Here is a 27,539-nt window from a genome sequence, read left to right as displayed (position 1 = left end):
GACTTCACACTCTTACTAGCTCTATAATGAGCTTGCAGTTGGCATTTGTTGGTTCTAAAACTCACTTGCCTTCTTTTTTCTAAGCTCTGCTCTTCCAGTACTGTCCCTCACCCCTGACAGTGATCATCTGTGATGATGAAAGGGACAGTGCTTCCCTCTTCAGTGGAGAAGAGCCATGGGTTAGGTTTAGCAGGATTGTTTGCACTGGCCACCTTCTATTTTAATTTTAAATGGAAACATTCAAATCAAGCTATTGCATTAAGTGAAAATAGTGTGAAGGTAACTGTATTAAAATAGTAAGGAGAAAATATGAAAGAAAACAGAAGAGAATCAAGACTAGCAATTAGTAAAGCGGACAATAGCAGCACTTTTTCCAGACTAATTTGCTTATTATAGGAAAATATGAAGGAAATGCACAACGTAAGTGATTTTTGTGTTGTAACTTTTCTCATTCACACCTATGCAGACGCTGTAGTTGTGAGGCGTGACTCTGGCTAATCATCCACGGTACTAACGACCTGGCTAGGTCAGCTGTTGTGATGTGAACAGTGCTACTTGATGGCCTTTGAACTGGCCTTTCCCTGGTCTTTGTCAAAAAGTTTGGAATACTAGTTCTTGTAGTGTTCTTCCCCAGTGACTTATGTATTGTTTTGTCTGTTTTTTTTCCTAGGCATTTAGAGAAGAAATTGCACCAATCAATTTAAAAGTTAAAGCAGTGAATGACCTGTCCAGCCAGCTCTCTCCACTGGACCTGCATCCATCTCTAAAGATGTCCCGCCAGCTAGATGACCTTAACATGCGATGGAAACTTCTGCAGGTATCAGCTTCTTCTCCTATATAAGGCAGGCTCTTATCTTGGGTGGTCTGTAAACCCCACCTCACTATCCCACCATCATTTTCTCTTTTATTTGACATCAGGTGTTTGTCATTTGGTATTGTGAACCTAAGGGCCTCGTTTATGGCTATAGGTTTTAATGTATTTTTTGATGTACCTTTTATAGGATATATGTAGAAAAATGTGGAAGGTCAAATAAATTACAGTAATTGGAACCGACAGTAGGTCATGGAACACTTTTATCTGTAGAGGCTCATAAAGGAGTCATTTTTCTTACCTGCATTATGTATTTTTTTTTCTTTTGAAAAATGATGAAAGTTCTTGTTTTTCTTCTCACTGCTTGCTCTTTATGTATCTTGCTTTGTTTTTCCATCTAGCACATTGATACTTTAGTGCTTAGAGCTGAGCACCTCGAAAGCAGTGATAATGACTCTAGGTCTTACTTGCTTATTCCAGGTTTAATAGAGCTAAAACACAGGTAGCTTTCTGCATTCCTGGGAACCAGCACTTGCCATGCCAAAAAGGGCTTATGGCACAGTCTTTGGGACGTTGTCATAGTCAGTGGCCCTTTCCTAGGAGCCAGGATGATTGCATTTCCCCTGAAAATTAACAGATTAATGAGTAGAAGATTGAAAAGAGTCCTATTCTCTGTAGTTTGGCTCTAAAATACAATATTTAATGAGATAAATATGCAGTTTCATTGTAGCACATTTCATGTATGAATTCAGATAGCAATACACCCAATGACTTGTATTTTTTCAGTGAAATTAAGGACGTAAGAAATGAGTATACAGTATGTGACAGCTTTTTCTATCTTTGCAAAGAATGTTAATAATCTGAGATTAATAAAACAAAATCTATTAAGTTCATTTGTGCTCCTAGAAATGTTTGATCTTTATTCTTTTTTTTTCCTTCTGCTCCATTTCTCTAATTCACTATCTTGTGAGGATTCCTACGGTCCTTGCTAATTTGATCTTTATTCTTTTTTTTCCTTCTGCTCCATTTCTCTAATTCACTATCTTGTGAGGATTCCTACGGTCCTTGCTGATTGATTTCTTATTCTGTTTTTCTTATTACTGCTCCAAAGATTTACTTCCCATTCTGTTTCCATTATCATTATCTCCAGAGATTAGAAGTTCTGTGATCACTATCTCCATGGACTGAAAGCGGACCATCCTTGTTCTGTCATTCTTATCTCTGATCCTGGTAGCCACTAGAGTTCCTTGTTAGTTTTAGGTTAGATAACAAAAATCTGTGCTAGCAGGCAACTTGGTTAAATTTCAGGAATAGCATTTTCTTTACTCACAAGCAAAAATAATACCATTTGGATTTTTTTTTTGTCTTATTGAATAAGCACATTCTAATGCAGTTTCAGTTGCTAACCAGGAGAAACGAGAGCTGCCCAGTGAGCCAGACACAGAAGTCTCATTGAAAGGCAGCTGAAAATAAGCTTGTCGGTCTAAATGGAACAGCTGATGAGCACCGTAGAAAGGAATAAATGGAAATGTCAGTAGGCCATGTGCCATTGTTACTGATTTGCATTCAGTTTCACAGTTTGACAACTCTGCATTTTTATAATGTGGAGGACTAACTGTAGGATGTGTGCAAACAAGTATTGAGGATATTAATCTGTTGGTGTACACTAACATACAGATCTTAGTAAGTAGAGACGATCAAAGGCAAATTCAGAATAAAATGACATTTCATCTTCACTTATCTTTTCCCTGTATTTCCTATCTTATCATTTGAGTCTGCCCATCCATCCATCCATCCATCCATCCATCCATCCATCCACATCCATCCATCCATCCATCCATCCACCTATCTGTTCATCTACCTGTTTACCCATCCATCATTTTTTCCCCTTGAAATAGTCAAGGCTTCTTTTCATTTGCTGTCTGTAGCACTTCTTGCCATGAGGTACTGTAGAAGCAGCATATTGACCTACAGGAAGTAGCGTAATGGTTAGGGAATAGATTCTGTCAGCAGACCGCCAAGGTATGAATACTAGCACTGCCACGTACTAGTTGTATGGCCATCTCTTTGTGGCCTTTGTCTGTAAAGTGGCAACCGTAATAATACTTAGCCAGTACTGTTACTGTGAGTATTAAAAGAGTCAATTCATATAAACTGCTGAGAAGAGGATCTGACATTGTTTATTCTTACTTGGTAGTAGAAGTTGATTTTATCCTTTGACTTTGATAATAGCAATAGAGGAGTCTGTCCAAGCAGCAGTGTCTTAGGCAATAGCATCATTTATTGTAATACCTAAATCAAAGATATTATTAAAGTCAGTGTCTTGAAATCAAATTATTTCACCTGACTTGCACATGTGCATGCAGGTGTCTGTGGATGATCGCCTTAAACAGCTTCAAGAAGCTCACAGAGATTTTGGACCATCGTCCCAGCATTTTCTCTCTAGTAAGTACCAGCAAACTTGACCAATTATCACTATATCACTATTAGTTGATAAAATATCATTTTTGTATTCTAAGATTCTAAATTACTTTTTCTCCATAAAAAGTGTGTATTAGTTTTAAAATTTACCTGCAGCTTTCAAAGTTAAAAAATTCTCCATAAATCTTTGAATAGGAAGATTTTAGCTTATTAGGCTCAACTACAATCAAGCTTAGCTTTTCTTCTGGACACATATTACATACTTAGGCAAACCACATACTCTCCAACTGGAATTTTAAGCTTTATGTACAGTTCATGAGATCTTAAATAATTTGAGCTCCTATTTTATTTATTATTCACCTCCAAGGACACTAAAGATGTAGGATTTAGAGTCACCAAGATTGAGTTTAAATATTCATTGTGCCTTTTACTGGAGCTGTGAATTTCTGAAAGTTAATTCGTCTTAAAATACCATAAAACCTATTTCCTCTGATTGCCTTGAAAACGAAATGAAAAGCATGTCAACTTACACAAAGCACCTAGCCCAGTTCTTGGCACAAAAGCTTTAAGTAAATATTAATTCTTTTCCTTTCATTTCCTTTGGCAAATATATGTAAAAGAGCAATTTATTTAATTCAATTTAAGTAAAGTTTAAAACTTAAGCCAAACTATATTTCTCAATTTTTGACAACTTCTTTGAATCTACAACTGTAGAGAAAACTGAAGCATAAAACTGTATCTCCTAACTAAACTGATTGCATTTGTACTTTCTCTTAATCTTTGTGTAACTGTTGATAAACTGCTTTACCTGAATTAAAAGCAGGCTTTCCTTTCATAATTTCAGAAGTCCTAATCAATTACACACGCACACACACACACACTCCCAGTCAGTTTCCCAAACCTGAACCCTAAGGTAGTCTATCTTTGAGAGACATATAGTCCTTCCTTGAATACTCCCTGCTGGACTAGTACACATTTTTTTTCATTGATTGATTGATCTTTTGATTGTGTTACTGAGGGTTGAATCTCAGACCTGTGCATTGAGGCACATCCCCAAAATTTTTATTTTTTTAATTTGAGATAAGATCTCACTAAGTCATTAAATTGTTCAGGCTGGACTCAGACTTCCTATCCTCCTGTCTCAGCCTCCAAGAGTGATGAGATTACAGATACATGTCACCACGCCCAGCTTGCAGGATACATTTACAAGTTTGGCTACCATCACTGTTGATGCAGTACAAAGGTTTTCAGTACACTCATGAGGTATTAAGTACTCTAGATTTCTTAATTTTGTAGAGTGTGAAACTATATTAGGGCCAAAGTAAAGAGAAACTTTCAAAAGATTTGAGACTTTCTTTACAGTTCTGAGGTTGATTGGTTAATATTGATGAAAAGCCCACTTTTCACTTAGTGATCACTCTTTCACTATAGAAATCTAACTTGTGCTCTTTAAGGCATGAAATATTGTGAAATTCACTCCTACTCTGGGAAATTGAAGCACATGGCCTTTCATTGTCTAGCACTATCAGCCCAAAGAGGTTAAAGTTATTCAAATCAAAAGAATTATTAAAATGAATGGAGAAGTGTAAACAAACTCCCAATTAATAAATGCAATAAATTGCTATCCCTGGCTGCTTAGAACCTTTGGGTTTATTATGTTTCTTGGACTGTAGCCATGGCTATGAAAGAAGCCTGCTTAGTTAGGCACAAAATAAAAACTGACCTGTTATCCTGGTGGCGGCACCGAAGTGAGATTGTCTGTAATGAGAAATTTAATATACCTAGTTCTGCATTTACCTCTCCCTTTCATGCCTTCATTGACACAGTTGGAGAAAGGAGTGCTTGCATTCATGAAGACAGGTAGTTGTTGACTAGGAAACTTGCTAAACTAGAATCCAGAAGACCCGGGTCACATCTGAGCTCCAGCATGTATTTACTAGCTGTGCTCTGTGGGAACTTATTTTATCTCTGTGTGTTTAGTTCCTTACCTATTAAATGGAACTTGAATGTGTGTATCCTGCTGGTTGTCGAAGCAAAAGGTATATTTGAAAATGCTTGGTGAAGTTCAGAATGCTATGTATTTGTAAGATACCAACATAACATGAAATTCAGAGACAAGTCATTAGTGATGACTGACAACATGAAAGTCTAGTGACATTTGCAATGCTTTATTTTAATTTGCTTATTAGTTTTTAGCAAAATTCTTTCATAGCTCTTTATTAATATGTGAAACTCTTCTTAAATAAGTCTTAAAGTAATTAGCTTAATGAACTAACAACATAATTTTTTCAAATAAGAAGTGACTAGAACTGTAAAGAGTCCAGACTGCAATGAAAAAAGATAAATGTCCATCATAGCAACTTCTACCACAAAGTAGGAAACTGTTTTTTGTGTATCTCAAATGAAAATAAGTATTCTTCATCCCAGATGATTGCTTTAGTTCTTTAAACTCAAATTCCTTTTGCCATTTTTATTTTTCCTTTTTAAATTTCACATAACTGGATTCATATAAATGCTGTCTGTACTCAATAGCTATTCCTTGTGACTATGATGCCAAGTAAAGAATATTATGAGTGATCTGGAAAATCCTGTCTTGAGAAATCTAGTTTTTAAAATCTAGATATAAAATATATACAAAGTACATTACCAGATGGTACAAAATTTTAAATGGTACTGTTCATAAATAATAAAACTGATTTTTCAGAAGTATTTATAGCAGAATTGGCTTAGAAACTGAACCTGTGTTGTTTCTTTCCTACCTTGAGATGAATATTTAAAGCCATGCTGTTTGGCCTCATGCATTTCATACTTTTTACATACAGCTCAAAACCTAGAGCACTTCTCATTGGATTTGCAATAAAATATGTTTAGTGGTTTTGCATTAAGGTGTTAGACTTTGGAGCTGCCAGTGTTTCCAATAATCTACCTTTGTTTCTGCAGCTTCAGTCCAGCTGCCATGGCAAAGATCCATCTCACATAATAAAGTGCCCTATTACATCAAGTAAGTTGATTTTAGTTCTCATTTAAGGTACAAGAAAATAAAGTTTTATTGACAACTCAACAGGCTTCCCCCATAACTTTCAAAAATGGAATTCAATCTTATTACCTGGGAGAAACACTCTCTTCTCTCTTCTCTCTCTCTCTCTCTCTCTCTCTCTCTCTCTCTGTCTATATATATATATATGTATATATATATATATATGTATATAAGGAGGAAATCAGGTTAAAAATCAGAGTGACATGCCGTTTATTGAATTTTCTTCGTCTTTGGGAAATTTTATCTACATTATTAGTTTAGACTCATCATTTTGTTCTTAGATTAGCTCTTCCTTTCCACCCATTTCTTCTTATGTGACAGTTTATAAGTTTTGTATAATTTACATAGCATATAAATAGGATTGGATCTTTGGCTTAGCATATGTATTGCCACAGGACAGAATGACAAATTACTACTTCTGCAGTCTCTTGAAGTGTAAGTTAGTAAATCTAGTGATTTACACTGCGATATGGTGATGAGTCATATTGGGCCCCATATTCTGTGTAAGGAGTGCAGCGCCGTGACTGTGGAAGTGCACACTTAGTCAGGCAACAGACAACTGTGTGTCACCTGACCTCAGGCGGACTGGGTGGAGATCTCTGTGCCCACTTCTTTTGATGTCAAGCCTGAAATAAGGCATGGTATCTCCAAAACCCACGTCAGTGCTAAAACTACTCTTCTGATATCATCCTTCCTGAAAAAATTGTGTGTGAAGTCAGTGTCAGTGAAAATATATTTTCTTATGAATACTTTCTTGTAATTTGAAATTAACAAAAACTCAGATTAACAAAAACTGTTTCCATGATGTTTGATAAATGTAGTGAGCAATATGTTCTACATTGTCTTATGAGATGTGAATGCTTTTGTTCTATGTATTATTGAGTTCCGATGAACCTGAGAATAAGTCGTCAAAGTAGTTGGTTGATGTCCAATTTGTACAAGCATGAATTTAAAGGAGTCAGGCTGGGCAGATTTGCACCTCTTTGTTGAAAGCAGATGTGATAATCCAATTCAAATTTTAAACCTTTAAGAAATTTTTACATTTTATTCCAAATACTGGTGATGTTATTAGAGGATTTTAATGACCTCTGGTAAAATTGACTTGCACTGAACAGTATGGGTGTAGATATAAATCTGAGACAGAATAATGCTCCCCCACCAAAAGATGCCCCCACCCTGATCCATGAAACCTGTGCATATATTAGGTTGTTGGAAGTCAGCTGACCTTAACTTAGGGAGGTGGTCCTGATGGCCCTGCAGGAGCCATAGGAGTCTTTCATAGTGGAAGAGGAATGCAGAAGTGTCAGGCTGAGAGAGATTGGGAAGATGCTGCTGCTGCTGGCTTTGAAGATGGAGGAAGAGGATCATGGTTTTGGAAATCAGACCTCCTGGAGAGGCTGGAAAACGAAAATGGGGCTATTGTAGAACCTCCAGACAGGAACACAGCCCTACCAACCTTGATTTTAGCTCATGGAGAAGGTACTATACAATGTCTAGAAATCTGTGCAACCTAATTTTAAATGCATACTGAATTTTGGGGTGTTTTTTTTTATTTGTTTTGGGGTTTTGTTTTTTTCTTTTGGTACTGGAGATTGAACTCAGGTCCTTGCACTTGTGAGGCAGGCAGTGGCAGCACCACTGAGCTAAATCCCCAGCCCTGGATTTTGGTTTTAACTAGATAAGAAAACATTAAATCTCTTGCTCAGTTGTGTTCATATAGTGATTTTCTTATTGTTTTGATACTTTAAAGACCATCCTAATATAAACTCTGTTATTAAAAAGGGTTTGTTTACACCCAGGTCAGTTATATAAAAAAATATTAAAAATTTTATATGAATAATATGAAAAAATACATAATACCATGGTGGCCACTATTTTTAATAATGACCTTTAGGATGAAAGCCTACTAAAAACAGTTTAAGTGTTAAATATTTTTTAATATTTTTAATTGAAATATTTAGAAATTTTCCCATTTATATAAAGCAGATTATCCTGTTTTTATAAAACTTGTTTAACCAGACTTTTCATTACTTGCTGTGTTGTGTCACATAAGAGTTTATTTCCTCTTTAAGAAGGAACAGCCAACTCTGTGGGTAGAGTTATAAAGGCCAGTATTTCCACACGAAGGATTGTCAGGAAATAAAAGTTTAATCCCCAAATAAATTAATAAACAAGTGAATGATAAATGAAAAGGCTTTGAATATACACTGTTGCATGACTGTACTAGTAATTAGAAGAAAAACATTAAAAACAAATTTAGCTTGATTGTCATGCAATTGAATTTTCCTTAGGCAAATTAGAATGTATTAAATTGGCCCTAAATAATATTCAAGTAAAAATGATAGATGTTTTCAGTATTTAAGTATACACTTTTATGTATGTGTTTTAATGGCAGAGTGGAGCAAAAGATTTGAAAAGAGAATCAGGAAAAATATTTTTATTACCTATTTTAACTTTACAGATTAGTTAAAATATGCTTTGGTGGCTTGCCAGTGCATCTCTGCCTTTCTAGGTCATTCTTGCCTAACATTTTGAAGTGTACTTGTTTCTAGAAAATGATAGCATAGATCAGAACTGCTACGGTATTTGTGGTATAAATTCCTGTGTTTGTTCATTTCTGCTTTAGTAAGATTTCCAGCACAATAAAAAATATCTGAGGTGATAAACTTACTAAGGAAAATTATTATTTTAGCCCATCATTTCGGAAGTTCTAATCTAAGAGCAGTTGGTCCATTGCTTGTGGATGTGTGGCAAGCCAGCTTATCATGCTGGAAGCACAAGACAGGGCAAAACCACTGTCCTTATGGCCAGGAAGGAAAGGAAAGGAAGAGGAGGGCTTCAGGGGCAGGATATCACAGTCCTCTTGGAGGGACTGGAAGATCTCCACTAGCCCCACCTTTTAAAGACTCCACAACCTTCCAGTGGTGCTACTCTATAGAATAAGCCTTTCTTTCCATGTAGCCTTTGTGTATATTTAAGATACAAACTATAGTAGGCTTATGAGTTGAAATGTTTTAAAATTACATAAGTGTGTAAGAAAGACTTCCTGAAACTGAACTCATTTTTTCTAATATAGCCTATGACAGTTCACTATACTCTAGGTTTAATAAAGTTTAAAACTGGCTCCTGCTGTCATCATAATATGCAGAAGTCCACCATAAAAGCCAGATCTCTTCACCTGTACATGTTTTGTTGGTGTTTTATACAAATTCTTCATTTTCTGCTTCTGAAAGTTAATCTCCAGAAAGTTTATTGCAGGAGTAAACGAGAGTTTATTGCAGAATAAAAACTTTGGGTTTAATTTTCCGAGTATGTCACTTTGTCACACAAAACTGCTTTTCTATTTTGTTCCAGAAATAACCATATATAATACTGAATAGTTGAAGTGGGTAGCAATGATGAGCCTTGTGATGAATTATACTTTTGAACACTGATTTGCCAGGCACTACGCTAGACTCCATGTGGGGATGACTCTTTTACTTGCTCAGTAGCCCAGTGATAGCCCTATAATAGATTCTGTTACTGTTCCCATTGATGGTAACATTATACACATTAATGTAATTAATAAATACAGAGGTCGGTCTCTGGCTCTGGAATACTTATCCACCATGCTTCTGTCCCCGATCCCTGTAACTGAGACAGACACCAGAAATATTTAATCACATAGAAAATTTGAGTAGGATGAAGGACTACATTTGAGGAGACTAGTGGATAAAATAAGCAAACATCCTTTCTTTCACATATAGACTGGTTACCATTTATTATATACATGTTGCCCTCATATACAAAGTACATGCTTTGTCTGATGCCCCAAGCCTTTCCCAGTGTCCTGTACTGTCTTGGTATGGCCCTCGCCATAGGCTGTTCTGTGTTTGTTTGTTTGTTTAAGGAAGTTTCACACCATGCTGAAGTCATGGACTACTGTGATTTTCTGCAGAGAAGAGAATGTCATCCTCCAAAGACTTGACAGACTCTTATCGGAGATTGGGAAAGTAAATGTTTGTTTTCAATAAAGATACTAGAGTATATACATATAAATAGAAGAAATAAAGTAGTACATTTTTTTCTTAAAAGTGAAAAAATACAAATTCAGCTTTTTGTTTTATTTTGTATTTTGAGACAGGTTCTCAAAATGCATTGAACTCACTGTGTAGCGCAGGCTGACGTCAAACTTTCAGCAGTCCTCCGGTCTCAGCCTCTCAAGTGCTAGGATTACATGCACCAGTCTTAGCTATGTAACAGAAAGAAAAAACATACAACAACAAATTTGACTCCAGTGGAAACAGAAGCCTGGTGCTGACACCCTTGCAAAGGCATACAGAGCTTTCCTAGGCCAGTGCTGCAGCATAGGACCTGCACTCTGAGAGTCAGAGATTGGCTGTAGAGAAGGGTAAGAAGTGTCGGCTTCGGTACGTCCCGGTTCTCTACTGGAACAGAACCACTAGGAGACACAGTTATACAGTGGCTCATATGGTAAGAGGAGGACAGCCTCACAATGGCCCTGTCCATTCTGGAGATCCAGAGAAACCAGTAGCTGCTCAGTCCAGAAAGCTGAAAGCCTGGGGACAAGAAGGAGCAAATAGGCAGCCCCCAGCCAAGGCCTCAGCGCTCCCTGCAGAGCTGCTGGTGTAAGTCCACATGGAAAGGCTGAAAAGGCTGGAGTCTGATATCCACAGCCATGAAAGATGCAGGGCACAAGGCACAATGGGCTTGTACCACCAGCAACCTTCTCTCACGTTAGTTCCATCCAGGCCCCAGCCTATTGGGTAGGTCAGGCTTACAGCACGACTGGTAGACATTCAGGATTTGGGGTGTACAGTAGCCTGTTTCTCACAGTTATCTTTGGACCTGAATGTAAAACTGTGTTAACTTCATTCTGTAGTCAGATCCAGAACACTTGGAGTTTTCCATTATTTTATGCTTAGGTGTTCTATCTCAGATATTCAAGATCATGAGAAGCTAATGGCTGCTTTTCCTGTAAGACTTTATACCTTTATATAATCTATTATTACCCTGGGGTCATACATTTTATTTGAATTTTTAAATTGTTGACATTGAAACTTTCTTGTTTTTCCTTAAATTTATTCCTGTGCTTCTGCAAGTATGAGATATGACCCAAAAATACAGTGACTGTTTAAGTTTTTAAACATTATCACACTAAAGGAAACATTTGCGTTAATCTCCCTCAAAATACTTCACCTACTTATCCTATAAATTTTGCCACTTTCTGGAGCAGTTCTGGAAGTCCTCTTTCATGTGTTTCTTTAATTACACCGTTATGATTACCTCAGTGTCCTGAATTTGGAGAGGAGCCAGAAGTCAGACAGTGGCAGATCTGATGAAAAGGTGGGTGGGAATGAGGACACACTGTAATGTTTTTATTTGATGGAAGTTTCCATAAATGTTTTGAGTCCATGCAGGATACTGTGACAGCCATGATAATACCATTAGACAGTTACAAAAGAGAACTTCCAGAACTGCTTCAGAAAGCAGCATGAAAAATAGGATAAATCTATTCACAGGTGGAGCAGTATTTTAAGAGGGAAGTATCTCTTATTGTACCACATATGATCTGAAATTTGCCCCTTTTAAAAGCACAGAGAAGAGCAGAAAGTGTGAGAGGTTGGAGAAATTGCATGCAATCTGGGGACATGTGAGTCACTTCCCACCTAGTTTCCTCAATGACTGCCCCAACACTCCCAGAGGACAGAGCGTCAGGACCATGGGGTTGCTCCTGTTTTTCATAGATACATGCCTCAAAAGAAACAAAAATTGAAGAGTGTAAAGTTCAAAATAGGTATCTATCTTAAAGATCTATCCATCCCATAGATCTTTAAGAAAGTATTATTTAAATGAATGATGTCACGTCACATTGACAGCATCTGTTTGCACTCTTTATCCTTTAGTCACCTAAGTGCAGAATTGGGTAGATAGGAACTCTTGATTCCTACATATAACTTTAATGAACATATGTAAAGTGGGTGTAAGCAGAGCCAACATTTCGTCTGGTTAACTTCATTTTTCTGGACACAGATTTTTTTTAAATATCTCTCACCTTCTAAATGTACTATATAACTGACTTAGGAAGTTTCTTTCTTCCCGCCCTCAGGAGTGGAGTGGCTTGGTACCATGGCGCTCACTGATAACTGTGATAGGAGCAGTTTGAGTGAAGGAGAGAATTTGAAAGCCAAGCACAAGCAGGTTGATTAGCAAAGGAGGCACAAGGAAGTGTGTGCAGCATACAGCTTTTGAGTTTTGTTTGTGAAGGAGAGAAAAGAGGTGTTATCGGTAGCTAGCAGAAAATGTGGATGTGGGTGTGTGCGGGTAAGGACGGCAGGTCTGTAAACTTTGTCTTCTCAAGAGCAGCCTCACCGAGAGACAGTTGATCATGCAGCACGAGAGTTTTTAGTCCTTGGGAAGGACTGGCTATTGATCGGAAGCTGACAGTTTCTCATTGTAGGAGAGGGGACCCAGGTAGCAGCTGGAGGGAGGTTTACTGATTTGATCCTAGGAGGATGAAGGAATCCTAGTCTAGTGAGGCTTGTTCTTTAGCGAAGCATGAGATAAAATCATCAGGGTTCTAGGGCAGAGAGGGAAACTTGCTTTTGGTTTGGGAAGAAGAAGGCAGTAGGAAATGAGCGAATTGGGGTTTGGGGAAGAAGTTTATTAGGGATGTAGTTGCAGTTACCAGCAGTTGGACATTCTAGGTTTGAAATCAGATATTGAAAGTAAACTAGGCTGGCTCGTGAGCAGTTTTCTCCAACTGCCCAGCTTCAGAAAAGGCAAGGCACTGGTCAGATCCAGGGCTGAGGTTTGAGAGGAATGCGACACAGCCAGGGAGATGGGCTTGTTTGTAAGGATTACAATGATGGGCTGTGGGCTCAGATTTGGGCAGCTTCATCAAGAAACACTTTGCAACCCTAATTTTGCAAGTGTGCTTCCATATCGAGGCCCAGGCTTGTAATCAGACACCTGTGTCTAGGTAACATGCCTGCTACTTGCCTGTGACCGTGGACAGATTACCTGAGTGCCGTCTACCTGACTTTCCTTCACCTGTCAAATGAGGGTAATGCTGTCACCGAAATCACGGCGTTACGCTGTGAGTGGAATCTACACACAGAAAAGGAGAATTTTCCATCCAAAACACACAACTTGAACACTGGCGTGAGAGTCTATCACTGTAATTAATACTGTACAGCCTGACCTAGGGTGTTATCGTTCACTTTGAGAGCAAGGAAAATATATTTCTCTTTCTGATTGTCTTATCCCAGAGCAATGTACAAAGTTCTTTTTCTCACATTTGTGTTTTTAATTAACTCGCTCACCTTTAGTCTTTTTTCTCTTATATGCCTTTATATTTAAAAGAGGATTGAAATGATGAATAGCAAACCTCTAAATTCTGGTTTCAAGTGTGAAATTGGGTATTTTTGGCCACATGTCAGTTTTTGGAGAAGGAGAATGCCTTCTAATCATCTTTCCATGTTTCAGGAAAAAAAATAAGATTATTCTAATGAGGAAAAATGAGTTTTAAAATATCTTCCCCAGAGTAGTTGTTTGCCCAGAAATCAGTCTCTTACTAATTTGTCAGAAGTAAACACACTTTGCTCTAAGTTTAGTGCCTCGCACAGAAGGCAGTGTTATGATGTAGCACTTCTGTATTTTGAGTACTCTCCTATTTTTTTTGTTTTGTTTTACTCATGAGTACATTATGTTCAGAGTCCATTGTTTTTATTTCAGAATACATTATTCTGAATAACACCAGGTAGAGGCCTAAACTATGCATTAGCCTTGTTGGTGTAGTATTTCATTAAATCCCATAATATGTAAAACTCCGCAGTATACCACCTGGGCCAGTCACATGTACAGGGCCACCGTTAGAAATCATACCAAGCCATGCTGTGTAATTCCTGTCTAAAGCCCCATATAAAGTCAGATGTCTGTCTGTCTCTCTGGATGATGAAGGATAATTTTCAAAATAGAGAAAATCTTTACTCTCATACAAATGTAAAAGGAGCATATGTCAAATATGTCATTTAACTCATTGGTAAGAGAACCAATAAGAAGTTGTAACAGTCTCCCTCCAAGGAGAAGACAAAGTGCTTGGTCTTACAGTCAGATAAGGGTTACCAAGATGAGTTTCCTTAGAGATGCAAAGCTGACAAAATAGTCAATATCCACAGGCCAATAATAGCTGCATTCCATGGGACTCAATTTGCATTTCTGTGGACAAAAGTCCTGCATTGTGATCAGTTGTCTTCTTCAGTTTGCAGAATTTAAACTAGCTCGGAGATCATTTAAGCTTAAGGTACAAACTTATTTCCCCTCAACCAAAGCCTCCTGTCTTAGGCACAATTGATGGGGGCCAGGCACATAAATGTCACACATTTTCACTATTGCTTTGGACTCAACTGTTGCTTGCTGCTTTGTTACATTTAAAATTTTTTGTATTCTCAGATTTCCATGTCTGATGACTTAAAAAAAGAAGAGGATTTTAGTAACCTGATCGTAATTTTATGGTAGTTCATCAGGCCACAAAGTATTAAGTTCCACTTCCTTTTCATATTTGAGTTTAGCTTGAAGCTAAGCTGTTTTTTTGGTTTTTTTTTTGAGGGGATGTTACTTGGGTTCTCTTTTGGTAGGAGAACTGGATGTATTTTAGCAAGAGTTGCTGAGCTATCTGCAGTTGTTCAAATGCCTAAAACCTTAGGTTCATTGTGGATTTTGTTCTAATCCTTTCTTCCCACTTAAATGAGAGAGAGAGAGAGAGAGAGGGAGGGAGGGAGGGAGGGAGGGGGAGAAATGAGAGGAAAAGAAAAGGGAAAAGGAAAAAGAAAACCCAACAGAAAACTGCATCCACTGCTTTTTTTTTGGCTGTTGTTTGGTAAGATGCAGTTTCACTTTTGTAACCAGAGGCTGTATTTATTTTCAGCATTGGCAGTTCTGCCTAATGAATCAACTGGTATTGAATTCACAAAGGGAGATGCCGTTTCCCTCCCTCCATCTGTTTGCCAAATGTGTGTTTTCCCTCAGCTCCAGGACATCGGTTGCAAGGAAGGCAGCGATTAGCAAGTGGGCTGGATTTGCGGTCTTCTGCCTGACTGAATAGTGGCATTTTCCTCCTCTGGTTGTATAGAGGTTGTGTGAGGTTAGGCTCAACACCCGTGATTCTAGAGAAAGCATCCTTATATTGCCATTTAAGTAAAAGTCTGGTTCTGCGTTTCTGAGAGCTTTCAGTTGGTCCTCCAGCCTCGCTTTTTTCCATCAGGAGGGGGTTCTCTGTGGACAGTAGTCTTGGCCTGGGAGTGGACTTGAGAGATGAGATTCCCCCAGTACCAAAAAAGAAAAGATAAGAGATCAACTGAGTCTTTGTAGGCTAAAACCAGGGGCCCATGATGTACTAGAATTATGCTGTATTTTCAGCAAATTGTTCTTTAATTCTTAATGGTATTAGGGAGAATATTCTTTCTGTGATTCGGCATTTCTACCAAGTTCTTGGCCACATTATGAATAGGAAGAATTTAGGGCAGGCAGCTGAGTACCTTACCCATGTTCCTTGGAGCAGTGCAGATAGGGAAAGGGAGGATGGTTTTGCTGGTGTTCAGGTCAAGTGCAAATCCTCGCACTGCTGCCTCAGTGGCAAGAACCAGAGGAGGGGGAGTGAGATGGTTTTTCCAGCTTCCCATTGTAGAATTATTGTATATGATTTTGCTTGAGTTTTGGAATTGCCAGACATTTTACACACTCAATTTCAAATACACACTTTATATATTTATCAAAGTGAAGTTATGAATTATTTGTGGATTTTGTTATCTGATAGATAGATAGATAGATAACAGTGATTATGTTCTTTTCCCAGGGACAGGTCTCACTTTTTGATATATTACATATTTCTTCTAAATGTTTCTGTATTTCTTCTAAAGTTGTTCTATGAATATTTTAATATCATCTCTCTTGTATAGTGTGCTGTTTCACAAAGCTTACTAAACAATTCTGTGAGAACTTAGTGTTGCCTGTGAAGCCTTTTGAGTACTATTAAATGTTATTACCCTATTCTGACCTAGTTAAGGGACAGTAAACTATTTTTAAAAATAAGGCCACTAACCCATCAGAGTTTTGAGTTACTTAATACAAACACATACACACACATTTTTAAGCACTTCATTGATCTGTTTTACCCTCATCTTATTCCTCAAGGACTTCCACCTAATATATGTATTAGTTCTGAAATTTTCAGAAAAAGAGAAAGTAATACAAATTTGCTTTGAAAGCGAGGAATAAGGATCGTAAAAAAAAAAAGTAGTTCAAAACTTATACACATGATAATCCTGGTTCCCAAAGGAAGCTGAGAAGAAGAGGGTAGAATCAAAATGTTCAAGAGAGAGACACCTACCTGCAAGGCGCGAGGCTCTGGATACGCAGGAAGAGGAAGGAGAGCAAATCCGCACTGAGGGAGGGGTGAGCCGGGGTCAGAATGGAGGGGAACAGTAACACTGTTCAGACTTACACTCTTCGTTCCTTTATTCCTGAAAATTCAGTTAGGATTGCTAGATGATAGACAGTCTTCACAGCACTTCTGCAGTCTGGGGATTTGTTCTGAGTGAGAATCCACATCCACTTTTCGGAAGTGGATTTATTCTGATGCCTCTGTTGTCTTGACAGCATCAACCCCGGCACCCCAATCACTCTTTATAGCTAGATTTTAATATTTCGTTTTGATTCTTTTTGATAACAGCTAAAGCAGAAGTTTTCATCTGTCCTGTCACAATATGTGTGGTCAAATAAAATGCATTGTTGGTGTTTTCAATATTAAATACTAATTAGTCACTGGGTCTTGAGTAATCATGATGGTGACGATTTTGTTTGTACCTTTAAATCTTTGAAAAAAAAGAATTCCAATTGAGCATTTTCTCTGTGGCCTAGATTTGGTGGTCTTTTGTTTGCTTTTTAATCTTTACCCTTTTTTTCAGTCATCAAACACAGACAACCTGCTGGGATCATCCCAAAATGACTGAACTCTTTCAATCCCTCGGTGAGTGTTGTTGTATTGAATAGGAACAGATTAACTAAACAACTGAAAGCTGTACATTCTTGAAAGAAAACTAGTCACCAGCTTTTCTAACATGGCGTTGGACCCTGAACAGCATTGACCCTCCAAGGGCAACACTGCAAACAGGTATTGCCTGTCTTCTTATGCGGGTGCGTCGTTTGGAGGAGTGGAAGCCAGAGTGGTTATTCTACCAAGAGTAGCAGGACTGTAGGTCTGCCTCTCTCATATTGTCATCTTACATTTCAGCTTTAAAAAATATATGTAGTAGCTGTGAACTTTAATCCACTGTCTCGTTTTTAGCTTTTTTTTTTTTTTTCACTTTTTTTTAGGGTTTTTGTAAGTCAGTTTAGCTAACCTAATTTCATTTTGCTTAGGTCACGAAAAGCTAAATTCATTTCAATATAAAAATGCAACAAAGCCCTCTTAGGTGAGGGCCCTACTCTTCTTTAAATTTCTAGTAGTCTGTTGCGTTAGACTGATTGCTTGGCCTGCTTCTAACAAGTTGATCCAGTGGTTTCTTTTCTTTTTTTTTTTAGTTTTTCCAGGTAACTAGGGGGGGAGAAGCAGCACTCAAGCCTCCCAATCCCATTTCAGCAAGAGGCATACACTTTTTTTTAAAAAAAATGTTTTAAACCTTGAACTTTCTTCTGCATGACCTTTTATTTGGGTAAGAGGAGGAGCTATGGAAGGCAAACAAGAAAAGACAGTGCTTTCTGTAGTTCATAAAGTGAGGTGGAAAATTGAAAGTTTTCTTCTGACTCTAGTGTCTCTGATACTCCCAGAGAAAGAAATCACAATATGCATTGTTTTCAAGGTTGTGATACTGATCGTCTTAACCAGGTCTAGCACAGGGAAGAAGAAGAAGCAAACAGATCAGGGTGAAGGGAGCCCAGCATGAGACCATCTTCATGAGCAGTGCAATGAGCAGCTTGGTTGACAGAAAACTAATTGTTCTTGGGGAAAATGCCCCTGGAGGAGGACAGCAATAGAGAAGAAATCGATTTGGCCATAGTAGTAGTAGTGTCTTCTTTTCCTCGTCTTTTTCTTATATAGGGGCAAAAAGTGTGATTGTGTTCCTCGTCCATCATAAGGGTCACAATTAATTGTCCGACAACACAAGATAGGATAACTAGAGAATAGCACAAGGAACTTAATCAATGTTTCATGGAACATGGGAGTCTTGAGAAATAAAGACCCACGTACAAGCTCCATGAAGAATCCATAGCCATATCAAAGTGTGTTTGGACAAAAGGGGTCTTACCTGATGGTATTAGACTGGAGGGGAAGCTGAGCAGGTCGTTCTATCCAGATGCTGCTTAGCTTCTCTGTGTGGCATTCAGGATGTCTGTCACATGAAGGCCTCTGAGGGACAGGGGAAGGTCAGAGGGTGCCCTTTCTAGATTTTATGGCTGGCTTTGGAGAGGAGCAGTTCCAGTTTCTGTGAGTTGCTTTGAAAAAGAGGATTTCTGGTTGCTTTGACTTGCTTTGGGGGGGAAAGTGGAGTAAGAGACAAGAGGACAGAAGAAAGTAAGAAAGACCTTGCTTTAAATCCCTTCCCCTTCCAGTGTCTTGCAATTCAAAGAACTCAGCATACCAGAGCATCATACTTTGGGTTTTGAGCCTTGTCATCTATTTGAAAAGGCTTTCTTAGGATTTTCTACACAGAACTGCTTTGAAATGTATCGCAACATGGTGCTAACAGTCATTTAATTATTTGCAAAAATATATGTAGTGAAATTAGGAGAAAGCTTTTTATTGAGGACAGACATGGTATTTTTCCATCATCTAAAGTAAGCAAATACATTCTTGGCATTCAATGTGAGTTAAATAATAAGCATGCTGTTTAAATTATTCCTTTTTCCATTTCAGCTGACCTGAATAATGTACGTTTCTCTGCCTACCGCACAGCAATCAAAATCCGAAGACTACAAAAAGCACTGTGCTGTGAGTTATTCTACCCAAGTTAATCACTCTGTTGTTTGGAATGCCTTTTTCTTTTTAAAGACAAAGCTACATGAAGAGAGTGAAACATTTGTGAAGTTAACCTGATTTTCAGTGTACTCCTCACAAGGAGTTGGCCGTGGTTCTATAAATGCTTCATTGTTTGGCCCATCAGAATGCAGTAGTGAAACAAATGAACAGATGCCACTCTCAGTTAGAGAATAAAGTTAACCAAAACACGGGAGTAACATAGAAAACCTTTTTAAACATTATGCTGTCACCTAATTTGAAAAGATTAAATCAAGGAATCCAAGTAGTAGACCATCGCCTTCTTCATCCTTGTATCCATTTACAGGTACAGGGTTCCAAACATTTTGCCTCAGTTAAATCGTACAGTAGAGAACCATTAAATAATCACATTTCTAATTCATAACGTGAGCAGGCAGCTTAGCAAATTAGAGAAAAACTTCTGTTTTCTTTTAAATATGTCTTGAGACATTTAGTCTTTTTCTGTAGAGTGTGTGTTCAGAGTGGTATTCTGTGATAGTCATTTTGCCAAAGCATTATTTCTTCCTGTTAATAACATAAAAGTAAGTAAAAATATGAATGTTTATAGTAGAAATATGAATGTTTATAGTAGAGCTTTACGCTCTATATTCTGTTTGTGCTTGTAGTATTAATTGTTTACTTAAAGAACAGATAGGCCTTGTCAAATATTTAATAAGGAAAACGGCATTTGCCTATACTTTTAAGATAGGGTAATTTAAAAAGCCCTAAGTATTCTTGCTACATTTCATTAAAAGTTATTGTATATCGAGGCAGTGAAGCCTTGAAAATTATATTATATTATATAGTGAAGCTTTGAAAATTACCCTTAGAAAAATGATATTTAAGGGTTGAAAATTTTGCCCCTTATAAGTCAATAGAAATTGGCTGTCAACTTTATTTGTTTGTTTGTTTGTTTGTTGGTACCAGGGATCAAACTTAGGTCCTTGTGCTTGGGAGGCAGGTAGCAGAACCACTGAGCTAAACCCCCAGCCCGGCTGTCAGTTTTAAACTGCCAATGTGCGGAAAGTTGAGCAAAGAGATACATGTAATCATCTAGAGAAAACAGCAACGCAGAGCTTTCAATAATAATTTAAAAAGCACTTAACCTCTGTGTGGAAGAGAGGTCTAAAGGGCTGAAAAACACTGGCAGATAAAACAATGAAAGGGAGAATGAGGTGTCCTTGGCCACAGAGTCCTGAAGATAATTAGTGGCCTGCCGTAGTGGCTGTATGTGTTGCAGAATGATCAGTGCAAGAAATGGAAGCCAGCACACTGTGGCTGGTGAGGGGTACATGGAGCAGGGAAAAAATAGGGAATATATTACAAACATACAAAAAAACGGGTGTTCAGACTACCCAGCCGGTCCATGGTGACAGCAGTTTGGAAAGAGTCAGCTGCATGTCCAGTATCCAGCTGACGGGCCTGGAAAGGCTTTCTATAGCATGAGGACAACTGTCTCATCCACAAGAGCTCTGCTGACGCAGTATTGTGAGCACAGTCACTGTTTCCAGGAATACTTCTGGGTGGAGAAATGAACTCACGCAGGGCTCTTTTCTTCCCCTTACTCTCAGATTTGAGAAGAACCAAAGGGAGACTCCTTCAACTTCTTACCTAAGGACATTTGGTGATGCCCAACTTTAAAGTGCTGGGTTGTGTGGGATTTTGGATATTCGAGAGGATAGCCCCACACCCTCTGTCCTCTGGTCCCCTCTGTGCTGTAGCCTGGGGCCTGTCTGCCACTTGTCAAGTCGCCTGTTTATGATTAATCCACTGCTTCCTCTCCCAGCGTCTCTGTTTACTTGCAATGCCCTGATCCTCTCTCCCTAGCTGTCTGTAACCCTTTATTCCTCTGAAACAGCATTAAAAATGTACCTTCTTTGGAAACATTTACAAGCTCCTACCTGCCTCCAACTTTTCTAGTACTTTACAATTGCCTATAATGATGGCTTCTCCCCTGAGTGGCATATACTTGGCTTGTGTGCCCAGGGAGTGCCCTGTCTCCCCAAGAAGTGCTTGGGCTTGAGGTCAGCTCTCAGTGAAAAACCTCAGCTGACTGCCTGAGGAGAGAGTGCACTATCACTGCTCCATTACCATGTGTTTGTTAGTTTGGCTCCCAAGATGATGCAGAAGAAAAAACAAGGCACAGAGCCTCAGTTCCCATACACAAGGGACTCACATTCAGGGAGAGAATGCTGCATGTGGACACACACTCCTGCTTTCAGCAGATTCCTGTTGCCCTTGAAATGGAGAGGACCTGCCTAGCCCATCTCTCTGCTTCCTTTTTTACCTGGCTGTGCTCTGGGCACTCACAGTTCTAGTTGATGACCTTCCAATATTGTGTTTGTTTCTTCTTGCATGGAAAGCACTGCTTCTCACTCACTGTGCGTGTGTTCCTGTGGTGGCTGCTGTGTGTGTTACCTTCGGGTCATTGGCTGCCATCAGTTTTAATGAGATTTTCTGTGGCTTCTCCTTCCAGGGTAGATCACTCCTGATTCTCCATCTTATCAGATTCCTACTTCCCTAACCTGGCACTTGACATCATGCTTGGCTTAGGTACTAAGCACAGTGTCAGCATCAGAATTTTTAGAACTCCTCTATGTAATTTTTTATTGTCTATCTCCCCAAAGTGAATTATAAGAAGGATGAATCTCTTTCTCCAATTTAGGACCTCATATAACTTAGGAGATACTGAGAAAATGATTTGAGTTTGAAGATTATATAGGAATGCACCAGAAAACATGAGTAGGATTTATAGTAGCACTTTTAAATAGTTAAATTTGTTTGAATTTTGAAATATTCCTAAGTGTGCTGTGACACAACCAGCAAGATAAATGAACTAGCGATCAGTGTACTGTGGTGAACATTAGAACCATAAAGTTGAAGAAAGAAAATCAAATGGTAGAATAAATTAGTACTTTGTATCCATTCATGCATAAAAACATACAGACCCAAATGTTGCACTGTTTAAGGACATGTATATACTTTGAAGAACTGAAAGTGAAATACAAAGGTTCGAAGTTATAGCTGTGATTGTAAAGAAGCCTAGTTCAGGAGGGGTCTTCTACGATGTGAATAACATCCTTTTTCTTTAGCTGTGTTTTATAGTTTGCATTTAAATGTTCCCCAAAGCCTCGTGCAGTCATAAGTGGGGCTCTTTGGAGGTGTCTGGATCTAGGGTGTGTGATGCTGGGATCAAGGATGTGATCCTGTATCAATTCAAGGTGCCGTGCTAGGATTAAGGCTACCCCACCCTGGGTGTCAGTGCTAGCCACCCTAAGGGTGGATAGCCTGGATAGTAAATAAGGGACAGAAAAAGAGTCATCACTTGTTACTTACTGCTTGCTGCTTTTGCTGCCTTCTCCCTGCCATGAACTATTTCTCCTCTGCCATGATCCCCTGCCTTGGAGCCAGCCAACTATGAACTGAAACTTTTACAAATTGTGAGCCAAAATAAGGCTTTCCTCCGCTTTGAGTGTGGGTATTTTGTCTCAGTAATGAGAAAAAAAAGTAGATAAGACACAGTGTGATGGATTAAGAAGATTTTTTATATTTGTGTATCTGTATATCCTTATATGTATGTTATATATATATATTCTTTAAGAACTTTTTGTGCTAGGTAACAGCAGAGAAACAAAGGGAAGCCTGTCCCTTCACAATGAAGGCCAGTTTCCTAGAGTTATAGTACATAAAGTTACACAGAAATTGAGCTGTTAGTCACAAAAACATCAAGTGATGGGGTCTGAATGGAGTGGCTCAGCTATTTTTCCAATATCCAGAAATTTCCTTGAATTTGGCTTTGGTCAATTTGAAGGTCATGTCTGTCCTAAGATCTCTTCTGGTTTCTTTAGTTTATTCCCAAAGCTCTCATAGTGTTGTATTTAATGCTTGGATTTTTTCTTTATAGAATGGGTAGATATAGAACCACTTCCTGTTTTGTGTGATGTGGTACAAGGCCAAGAGAAGGATATACACTTTTGAGAATAACTAAGACAGGCTGGAGGGAAAGAACAGAGGATGAGTAGATGCTTCAGATGAAAGATTAATTGGAGCTGAGCTGGCTGGTGATGGTAGGGGAGAAAAAGGAAATCTAAAGATTTGCAGACCAGATAAAAGGAAGGAAGAACTTTTTGTTGGACATAATAAGGGGGAGATTTCTAAAAGAAAATGATCCTTCTCTAGGGAAATGAGGGACAGGAATGTGAACCGCTATTCAGGCATGAGAAAAGGAGAAAATGGAATCTGGGCTCATTCAGGGAGAAGTCATGATGGAAGTCATGGTGTGAGGAAGGGCGTCAGGCATAATGAGCACAAGGTCAAGTATGAAACCTTGAGCACAGCCTATGTTTTGGTGCACTGGGGATAGGCGAAGGAGGAACTGTGCTGAGTCCAAGGTCAGGTGGTAGAGTGTTCCTTTTTAGCAGGACAGGAGGATGACGATGCATTTCTATCTGATCCCCAGTGCCTCATATGTGGGATTAAGAAAAAGCCTGAATGTTGCTTAGAAAATGAGTCTTCTGTTTGTTTCATTTACTGCATGACTGAGCTGTCATTTGCCTCCCTTTGAAAAGAGAAAAATCATAATTTTCTGTGATTTAAATGCAGTCAGTTCTTTCCAGGTACCTGAATGTGACATGTCAGGAAGATGCATGCTTGGTTTAGGCACTGAGACAGTGTCAGAATAAATCACTGAAAATTTAAGGCGTGATAGTCTGTGGGATGTGGCAAATTACTTTCGCAGTTACAGAGTGTACATGGGAGACTTTCCTAAAAGAAGTAAAGGACAGTCTGATCCAGGCAAAGGTCTTTTTGGAATTTGGGCTGTGTCACTTTATGCCACACAGGGATCCAATAGCAGAACTGTGATGCTGGCGTAATTAACACTGGAATTCAGAAAACTTAGAGTATTTTGGCAGTATTTGAATATATTTCTCTGTATCTGTGGGGTATTGCAGTTTTGTAGCTACTGTCCTTTCTTTCTTTTTATTGAGTTTATTGGTACATTTTAGGTATACAGTACAGTTACATTCAGTATTGGGATCTTGTACCTTTACATGACAGGTCTTGATTCTCATTTTTTCCCCTTTTCCCTGCCCTTCCTTCACTCCCTCCTCCCCTCCCTGTTTACAAACACTTCTTTTCCATTTTTTCATTTTCTCATATTTTTTTTTCTTTTCCATTATTCCCTTTCCTTTCCCCTACCCTTCCCACTTTCCCTACACCTTTAGCCCTTTTTTTTTCCTATTTCACATTGTTACTTATCTCATTAGGATCTTGTGTACTATTATAGTTTTTCACACCAGAGAAACTATTTGGTATTTATATGTGTGACTTAATTACTTCACTTAGGAGTATATCCTCAAAATGTATCCATTTTCCTATGAATGAATCTAATTTCTCATTCTTTATGGCTGAGTAGTATTCCACTTTATAGAAAAACACGTCTTCTTTATCTAATTTCCATCTGGTGGGCAAATGGGCTGTTTCCAAGTTTTAGCTATTACAAACTGTGCGGCTATAAACATAGGTGCGCATATATCACTGTGATATGATTCTTTTAATTCTTTTGTAAAGATACCCAGCAGAGGGATGGCTGGATGAAATGGAACCTCTAGTCCCAGCTCTTTGAGGTATCTCCATATTGATTTCCACAGTGGTTGAACCAGCCTGCACTCCCACTAACCATGGAGAAGGGCTCCTTTTTCCCCACAACCCCGCCAACATTTGTTATTGTGTGATTTCTTGCTAGCAGCCATTCTTTGTGGGGTGAGGTGGAATCTCAGTGTTGTTTTCATCTGCATCTCTCGAATGACCTTATCTTTCACCATGCACTAAATTAAAATAGGTAAATTAGGCAGAACTGTACTGTCCTTGATTAAATACTTGCCTCTGTTGGGCACAGTGGAAGATAAGTTTTCCTTCTGCTATCCAGAACTTTATAATTGAAAACAATGTACAGTACCAAGAAATTGGGTAAAGATGACAATGAAAATTGCAGATGGCTCTTAGCTTCTGTCATTGTCTCTTACTCCTGTGAAGCTTGTATAAGTTATTTTTATTACCGGCTTTAGTTTACCAATAATATATTTGACATCTGAAGGAAATTAATTGCCCTGTTATCCAGACTTGCTTGTTATATGTTCAAATTTCTGTCTTTTCTTTGAAAAAATTTCTTCCTTTTGAGCTGTTTCATTTTAATCTTTATAATTTTATAACAGCTCTTTTCTATTGTCAATAACTTGGAAAATTAATAATTCTATGCTCTTTAAGCAGCTAGCAGGGACACATTTTATAAATGTCCTTAAAAATTCAAAATTAGTGGTTATTTGGTTGATAGGAAAAAAGTAAACTCAAAGGAGCTGTTTGTTCAGTTGAGATAACTGTCAAAATATGTCATAATTTTTGAGGGAATGGTTTTTGCATCAGCCCAAGAGGTAGTTATATATTCTCAACTGCACTGATGTATTTTTTAAATGGTAAAATGTGAGGTATGGAGATTGAGAATAATTTTCCTTAAATTAGTGTGGCTTCTGTAACTTTTTGTGGCTGTTATGTATAGATTTGGAAGGGTTAGTTCCACACTCAATAAATGTATAGATACATTGTAATTTGTTAACCCACTTCATTTCCTTGCTTTCAGTTGGCTAATGAACAACTCAGATTTGATTTTTAAAAACAAACAACAAAAGATTTTGTCTTTGTGTGTGTGTAATCTCTTTGTGGCCTTGTGTGTCTCCCTGAGACAGTGTGAGCCTCACCTGGGAGCCCCGTGTATCTGTCCTGTGTAACCCCACTGTATACACTTAGACCTGTGTAACCACACATGTACACACTTGTGCTCTATACTGCTGCTGGACTTGCTTAGATTTTTTTCTCTTCTCAAGCTGGTTCCCATGCATCCCTTGTATTTTATCTTGTTTTCAGTGCTTTCACTTCAAATGCTGTCTCCTTGGGGGGACTTTTCCAGTCATTTCCCAACTGAGCATCCCTAATTCAAAAATTTAAAATCTAAATGCCCACAAACCTGAGACTTTCTAAGCATCGACATGACAGCACAAGTAGAAAATTCCACTGCTGACCTTTTGTGATGCATCACAGTCCAAATATACATACCCTAAAATTAGTGTATAAAAATTACCTTCAGGCTCCAAGGTATAAGTGAAACATAAAGAACTTTATATTTAGATGAGCTCACATTACATATATGCAAATATTCCAAAGTAGAAAAAAATTTCCAAACCTAAAATGTATCTGGTGCTAAGCACCTCCAACAAGGGATATTCATCCCATATCAGTTCTCAGAGAGAGTTGTGCTTTTTTCTCTCAGGATACTTTTACTCTTCCTTTTAGTAGAGTTATCAGGATGTCTTTGAGAATGGGCTCTGTGCACACCCTACATACTCTAGCAGTGCAGAGCTCACTTTCGGTGTTTTACACATGAAGAGGAAAGGATTGGAGTGGATAAATAAGTGAAGACCAGTGTCCTGTGAATCTCCAGGCATCCTCACTAGCTGTGTGTCATGAGGGGCTGTGTGTATGAGAAGCTACATGTATGCCAGTGTCATGAGAAGCAAAGCAGATGTGGGCCCGATTGTGACAGCCTTATTGATCAGATTGATTTAGGTGGCAGTGGAGAAGCATTAGTTTACTATTGAACCTGTTTTTAGCTGAGCATCTCTCAGTGAACGTTGCATGTCATTATGTCCATGTTACAAAGCTCTGTTTATAGATGATTGCTTTGGCAGGAATACGAAGTATGGTTGGTTGGTAAGGGGTAGTAAGTTATGTTACTTAGGAGCAAGAAGTTCCAGTGTGCTCTTGTATAGTAGGGTAACTATAGAAAACAGTATCGCATTGCACATTTCAAAAAGCTACAAGGGAAGACTGTAAAGAGATGATCAATAAGCAAATGGACAATATTTAACCTGACTCAAACGTTATGCATTTTATACTGTATCAAAATATCACATGGGGGCTGGGGATTTAGCTCAGTGGTTCTGCCACCTGCCTTGTAAGCACGAGGACCCAAGTTTTATCCCCAGTACAAAAAAAAAATCACATGGTACCCCACATGCATTCATATATACGTTTTCATGTTGTTTATGTATCAGTTAAAAGTATATGGAGAACGGAAATTTTTAAAATTAAGGAAAACAAAAAAAGAATGAAGGAGAAGTAGTTCTTGGGCTATCTTTGGGAGCTAAGATGAGAGCATTGTCATATTTGAGATATTCTAC

General features: G+C 38.3%; 1 protein-coding gene across 8 annotated transcripts in view; it reads left to right on the top strand.

Moving 5' to 3' along the window:
• Utrn (utrophin) overlaps nucleotides 1-27,539 on the top strand; it is a 479,533-nt gene that overhangs the window by 390,614 nt on the left and 61,380 nt on the right. For all 8 annotated transcript variants that reach the window (XM_010626629.1, XM_010626631.2, XM_010626630.2 and 5 more), the window contains 5 exons: nucleotides 671-817; nucleotides 3,178-3,256; nucleotides 6,173-6,233; nucleotides 17,237-17,298; nucleotides 19,186-19,260. In XM_010626629.1, the coding sequence (XP_010624931.1) occupies nucleotides 671-817; nucleotides 3,178-3,256; nucleotides 6,173-6,233; nucleotides 17,237-17,298; nucleotides 19,186-19,260 (424 nt within the window). The remainder of the gene's footprint in view (nucleotides 1-670; nucleotides 818-3,177; nucleotides 3,257-6,172; nucleotides 6,234-17,236; nucleotides 17,299-19,185; nucleotides 19,261-27,539) is intronic.

This window comes from Fukomys damarensis, unplaced genomic scaffold (assembly GCF_012274545.1).
Source record: "Fukomys damarensis isolate Sample0158 unplaced genomic scaffold, DMR_v1.0_HiC HiC_scaffold_14, whole genome shotgun sequence".
Lineage (NCBI taxonomy): Eukaryota > Metazoa > Chordata > Mammalia > Rodentia > Bathyergidae > Fukomys > Fukomys damarensis.
Note: the sequence above shows the minus strand (reverse complement) of the source record. Positions and strands in the feature narration are given on the sequence as shown.